This window comes from Dipodomys spectabilis, unplaced genomic scaffold (assembly GCF_019054845.1).
Source record: "Dipodomys spectabilis isolate Male_0828 unplaced genomic scaffold, ASM1905484v1 ptg000422l, whole genome shotgun sequence".
Lineage (NCBI taxonomy): Eukaryota > Metazoa > Chordata > Mammalia > Rodentia > Heteromyidae > Dipodomys > Dipodomys spectabilis.
In genome coordinates this window covers 5,557,858-5,564,406 of record NW_024871099.1, presented here as the reverse complement: position 1 = coordinate 5,564,406, position 6,549 = coordinate 5,557,858, and the positions used below count along the sequence as shown (strand labels likewise).

The window sequence follows — 6,549 nt, the reverse complement described above, 5'->3', positions numbered from 1 at the left end:
TGAGCTGTGTGCACACACACAGGTCCTGGAGCTTGAACTCAGGGCCTGAGTGCTAATCCTTGCTCCAGGCTGGCAGTCTACCACTTGAGCCACAGCACTTCCAGTTTTTTTTTTTTTTTGGTGGTTAATTGGAGATAATAGTCTCATGGTGTTTCCTGCTTCGAACTACAATCTTCAGATCTCAGCCTCCTGAGTAGCTAGGACTACAGGTGTGAGCTACCAGTGCCCAGAGAAAACCCTGATTTAAAAAAAAGCTGACCTACTCTAAAACCAGCATTTCTTTCTTTGTATGTGGGTCTGGCTCCCATCTCTCCTAGGTATAGGACTTAGGAGAATCTTGCTCACTTGAGTTTAAGGACATTTTATATGTGCAGGGTCAGATTTCTGTAATTTGGGTTCCAAGAAAAAGTTTGTGAGGCTGACGAGTCAGTTCTTAGGAAAGTGTGTGCTGTCCAGGCAGCCGCCCAGCTAGGGAACACACAAGCCATTTCTATGAAACATTTATTTTCCTTTGAAACCTCCAGAAACATGCCAGAAAAATCTCAAGACAGAGATGGAAAGGAAAAAAAAAAAAAAAGACAATGAATAAAAAAAAATCCAAATGAAACAAATCAACATGGAAAAAAAAAAGCCTATCTTCAGCCAATGGATATAACACCAACCTCAAATTAAATAACTGGTTTTGCAGAAATTTAAAAAAACAAAATGTAAGCAAAAAAAATCATAATTTACACTTGTCAATGTACATGATTACGTCCCCAAAATGATTAGAATGATCTGAAGATGAGGAGACATCTAAAAAAAAAAAAAGAGAGAAAGCAAAAGGCTCCAGGTTTGTCTGAGGAAAGGGGTGGAGGCAGAGTAAGGAGGGTCGTAGGGGAGAGGGGAGGAGACGTCACAGTAGTTGGCCATGGCTGAGGATGGCTGGGCAGCTGCCTGGTCTCCTACCACCACTGGCAATGTTGGAACTGAGGTTTTGCTCTAGATACTACCCCTCTGGCCAACCATGGGTACCCTTTATTCCGGCCCTGCCCTGCTTCTCTGTCTTGGGGTGCAAGTCTGTCAAGAGGCTCTTCCTCAAAGAGAAGGCCTGGTTTTCAGAGGTGGGCCTTGTTGCCTGGCATTGGCTCTGGGCTGCCAACTCCTCCACCTCCCACTGCTCCCCACCTCCCACTGCTCCCCACCTCCAGGGGGGTGGTGGTGGTGGTACATGCTTCAATTCTCAGCTTGAGGTTGGGGAGGGGGAGTCCACAGACCGTGGCCATCCAGACTCGTTCTGGCACAACTCTACATGAAAAAATAAATATATATATAATATATTTTTTTGTTTTTGTTTTTTTTTTTAAAGAAGGAAAAAAAAAAAAGTTCATGTTTCTTGGGTGAACAGCGTAGTACCACACGGAGCTGCCCCTTATTGCCTTTTGAGAACTAGCATCTCTGGGGGTTGCACTGGGAGTGCTCCCCGGGGAGCACAGTGAATGTGTCTGGGTGGCGCCCGCTGGGGGGGCTGCAAGACTGGCCCTGGAGCCTTGCAAAGGAAAATGAGAGCAGACAGGAGACAAGGCTGCTTTTCCTCAGCCTGGCCCAAGGCTCCATGGGTGCCTTCTGAGCCCTGAGCTGGTCAGGGCTGGGTATGAGTAGGAGAGAAAAGGCCTGCAGCCCAGGCCCAGGCACTGTGGCCTCTGCTGGGAGGAGCTGATAAGGAAAAGATAGTACAAACAGTCTTGATTGTACAAAGAAGGGTTTTTCTCTTGGTGGACTCTGGATACTGGGGTCTCCTCTCTTTATCTGGGGGCCCCAGGAAAATAATTTAAACTCTATGAAAAGTGCTCCTGGCTGCTTTGTGAAAGGGCTGGGGGAAGATGATGGTGTCCATGCTGTTGGGAGCTAGCACTGGGGACGAAGGAGCCCTGGGCTGTGACCTCTCTGGGGTGTGGGGAATGAAGGGGGCTCATTTGGTATCCCACTGTGTTTCTCATGCAGGGAGCATCCCTTGTCCCTCCCGCCGTCCAAGAGCTCCAGCAGCTGGGTCCAAGGACAAGGAAGAGGACTGATGGCCCACAGGCCCATGGGGTGGGGTGTGTGGGGGGGAGATGGGGGGTAGCTCAGAGGGCCCTGAGACAGGAGCAGAGCTGGTTTCTACCAGCCCTGGTTCCCAAGTCCCTGCAGAGGGCTATGGGCTGGCAGGTGCCTGGGCTCTCTGGCTGGGTGACCCCTCCACCTGCAACCAGGAGCCCAGAGAGGGAGAGAGGAGTCAGGAGCCTGGGCCCAGCCTGCAGGGGAGGCATCATGGCTGGATGAGGGTGTTCGTGGTGCAGGACCTCCCCGGCTGTCTCAGAGTTCCTTTTCCCTACTGAAGAGCTCAGCAAACTTGCGAAGCTGCTCGCTGGCGGCCTGCGACTCCTCCTGCAGCCGCTGGTTGTTCTGCCGAAGGCTGGCCACCTCTGACTGCAGTACCACCTTGTCCTGCTTCTCCTGTGACAGTGGGAGGGTGGCGTCAGACACACTGGCCTGGTAGCCTTCCTCAGGCTGGGCCTGGGACAGCCAAGGCCTCTCTGGATTCGAATCTCAGTTCTGCTTCCACAACTGAGTGACTAAGTTACTTCATGTCACTGGGTCTCATCCCTCAATTCTGACTTGGGTCATGCAGAAGGGTCCCGAGGTCCCCTATGTAAAGGTCTTAGAACACAGGCCCATTTAAATTTTTTTTTTTTTTGGTTGGTTTTGAACTCTGGGCCTGGGCGCTATCCCTCAGCTCTTCAGGTCAAGGCTAGCACTCTACCACTTGAGCCACAGTGCTACTTCCAGTTTTCTGGTGGTTAACTGGAGATGAGTATCATGGACTTTCCCGCCAGGGCTGGCTTTGAACTATGATCCTCAGATCTCAGCCTCCTGAATAGGTAGGATTACAGGTGTAAGTCACTGGCACCCAGCTTAGATTTTTTTTTTTGCCGGTCGTGGACCTGAACTCTGGGCCTAGGCACCGTCCCTCAGTTCTTCAGCTCAAGGCACTCTACCACTTGAGCCACAGCACCACTTCCGGCTTTTTCTGTTTATGTGGTGCTGAGGAATAGAATCCAGGGCCTCATGCATGCAAAGCAAGCACTCTACCCCTGAGCCACCTTCCCAGCCCAGATTTTTTTTTTTGAGGTGGGGTCTCACTATGTATGTATGCAGGCTGCCTCTTAATTTTTTTTTTTTTTGGTGGTTCAGTGGAGATAAGAGTCTCATGGTCTTTTCTGCCTAGGCTGGTTTCAAATCAAGACCCTCAGATGTCAGCTTCCTGTGCAGCCAGTGTGAGCCACCCAGTTTAGGATTATGTTTTTTTTTTTTTGGTCGGTCATGGTACCTGAACTCTGGGCATGGGTGCTGTCCCTCAGCTCTTCAGCTCAAGGCCAGCATTCTACCCTTTGAGCCACAGCGCCACTTCCGGCTTTTTCTGCTTATGTAGTGGGCCTCATGTATGCAAAGCAAGAACTCTACCACTCAGCCACCTTCCCAGCTCAGGATTATGTTTTTGATAGATACTATCCAGTTGTTTGTCCAAAGACTGGGCCAATGTGTTAGCTCCCCAAGAATGTCTGAGTTTCTTTGTGTGTTCCTAGCCCTGAGGATGGCCTTTTTTCACTCTTTACTACTAAGTACATGGGGAGCACAAGAGTAGGGCGGGGACAGGTGCTACCCTCATGTCTGGAAAGTGAGGCAGAGGCATGTGCAGGGGAGGCCTCACCTTCTGGAGGTCTGTGTGCAGTTGCTTCAGCATCACTTCCAGCTGGTACACCTTGCCAGTCAGATCCAAGGGTGGCTCCTCACTGCAAAGACAGGGCAACAAGGCAAGCTGAGGCTTGCCAGGTCCGGGGAAGGACTCTTGGCCCATAGCTGGGAGGGACACGGGGTACAGGCCCTCTGGTTCCTGAGGCTCTGGTGAGTCCCTGCCTTGCTGGAGAGTGGCTCTGGGGGAGCCAGGGCAGCCATCTCGGGGTCAAGCTCTTCATCGAGGCCATCTGTGGTATGTGTTGGTAGGTTTGGGCTTTGGGGAGCACCTCTTCCCTGAGTCCTCTGTGTCTCAGGCCGAGCCCCATTCTAAGCACAGGAGGCACACAGCAGACAACTGGACAAAAAGGGGTGCTGTGGGCAGGACTAGCAACAGCAGCACTGTATCAGAGTCCACAAGGACCATCCTCCTGGGCTTTGGGTTGCTATGGGGCTGCCATGGGATAGAGGATGAAATTCAGACTATGGCAGGGGACACAGTCCCCACATATGCTGGCAGAGGTGGCATCTGAGGCCAGAACTCCGTGCCTAGGTTCTGGGTATGAACGCTCCTCTGGCTGTTCTGGTGAGGCAGTAGCAAAATGCCTAGGTCCTTCTGTTCCTCCCTCCCCAGTCCTCCCTCCCCAGAAAAGGCTTGTCCTGCCCACCCTGCAGTGTGCACTGATCATCACACACATATATGCATGCACATGTGTGTGTGTGCGTGTGCACACACACACACACACACACACACACAGTGCAGCCTGTGGGAGCAAGTGCACAATAGTGGCTGAGCCAGAAAGAAATGAAATAAATGTGAAGAGGAATGTCTGTCCCTCTGTCCTCCCCAGGGACAGGGCTTGACCCTAGTCATCAAATTTCACAGATGAAGCCAAACAGCTCATGCAACAGTCGTAGCAGTGAGGATGTGAAAAGCATGGCTGGTGTGTGTGTGTGTGTGTGTGTGTGTGTGTGTGTACGTGCATGGAGGAGGAGACCAAGAAGTAGAGAGAGACAGACAGGAGGTAGAGCTGAGAGTCTGGGGGTACAGAGTCTTCACACAAGAGTCATCCCAATAGAAGGCGCTATTGTAGAGGGCAGGGCACAGTCTATTTTGGTCCTTGCTGATTTTAGTACACGATGGGCACAGCATTAATGACTATTCCAGCCTGTCAGCTAAAGGGAACTCTCAACCAGGCAATGGAGGAGTGTCTGTCCTGCAGTAGCTACTCCCTCTACCCCGGCACCATGTTCCTCTCTTATTGTACAGACCTGCTGCTGCTAGGGGCCTGTGTGTCCCAGTCCTGGGTATGCCCACACAAACTCACCTCATGGTAGGGGTGGTCCTAGGGGTTGAGGGTCCCCGCTCCAGGCTCAAGTGGCTGTGGACAGGACTGTGTGCAGGTGGGATGTCCGGGCTCAGGGCTGGGTCATTTAGAGAGAAAAGCGAGACAGCTCTTTGCACTGCCGGAAAGACAGAAGACAGCGGGGCTGAGTCCTTATGGGTGTGATGGGAGGGGCCCCAGCATTTCCCTACAAACTCCCAACCTCCATCACTTTATTTATTTATTAACTTATTTTTTGGTGCCAGTACTAGGATTTGAACTCTGGGCCTCTAGCTCTCATTTGGCTTTTTTACTCAAGGATAGTGTTCTACCACTTGAGTTATATTTCCATTTCTGTCTGTTTGTTGGTTAATTGGAGATAGGCGTCTTGAGGATTTATCTGCTCCTGCTGGCTCTGAACTGCAATTCTCAGATCTCAGCCTTGAGTAGTTAGGATTATAGGCATTAGTTACCAGCACATAGCATTTTTGTGTCAGTGTGGGGATTTTCACTCAAGGCTTTGCATTCTTCCTAGTACTTTTCACTCATGGCTGGTGTTCTACCACTTGAATAATGTCTCTAGTTTAGCCTTTTTGCTGGTTACTTGGTTATGAGAGTCTTTTTTTTTTTTTTTTTTGTCGGTTGTGGGGCTTGAACTCTGGGCCTGGGCTCTGTCCCTCAGCTCTTCAGCTCAAGGCGAGTGCTCTACCACTTGAGCTACAGCGCCACTTCTGGTTTTCTGGTGGTTTATTGGAGATAGGAGTCTCACGGTCTCTCCTGCCTGGGCTGGCTTTGAATCGCTATCCTCAGATCTCAGCCTCCTGAGTAGCTAGGATTACAGGCGTGAGCCACCAGCGCCCGGCAGTTATGAGAGTCTTATAGATTCTTCTGCCTAGGCTGGCTTCAAACATTAGATCCTCAGATCTCAGTTTCCTGAGTAGTTAGGATCAGTGTGTGTGTGTGTGTGTGTGTGTTATTAGAGCCTCAGATCTCAGTTTCCTGAGTAGTTAGGATCAGTGTGTGTGTGTGTGTGTGTGTGTGTGTGTGTGTGTGTGTGTGTGTGTGTGTGTGTGTGTGTGTTATGCCCTTGATATGCAGTCTGGGGATGGGACCCAGGGCATTGTTCTTGCTAGGCAAGTAGCAGCTGTCCTCATGATGCTTTTTCTTTTTTCCTAAATAACAAATCTCCAATTTCTTTTTTCCCCATTTTCTTTCTTTCTTTTTTTCCCTTGCAGAGCTAAGGATGGAAGCCAGGGTGACTCCATTTCAGCTGGGCACACGGCCTCATTCTCCCCATGCCCTACAGCCAAGGATGGGCATGGGAAATCAGGCCAAGGGGAAGTGAGTGCAGAAAGTGGGAGCCTTTGGGAAGTGCTCTTAAAGAGAAGAGAAGGTAGGTGTCTATCTCTCCTGTGGCTGGAATGGGATGTATTGTCCACAGCCTAGCAGCCATTATGGAAAGAAAGAGGAA

General features: G+C 50.6%; 1 protein-coding gene across 5 annotated transcripts in view; it reads right to left on the bottom strand.

Annotated features, from left to right (window-relative positions):
• Nucleotides 1–592: 592 nt before the first annotated feature.
• Sipa1l3 (signal induced proliferation associated 1 like 3) overlaps nucleotides 593–6,549 on the bottom strand; it is a 157,140-nt gene continuing 151,183 nt past the window's right edge. For 4 of the 5 annotated variants that reach the window (XM_042668217.1, XM_042668218.1, XM_042668219.1 and 1 more), the window contains 3 exons: nucleotides 5,082–5,217; nucleotides 3,731–3,812; nucleotides 593–2,475 (listed from right to left, as the gene is read on the bottom strand). In XM_042668217.1, the coding sequence (XP_042524151.1) occupies nucleotides 2,335–2,475; nucleotides 3,731–3,812; nucleotides 5,082–5,217 (359 nt within the window). In that variant the 3' untranslated portion in view covers nucleotides 593–2,334. The remainder of the gene's footprint in view (nucleotides 2,476–3,730; nucleotides 3,813–5,081; nucleotides 5,218–6,549) is intronic. The other variant, XM_042668221.1, reaches the window with a different exon arrangement.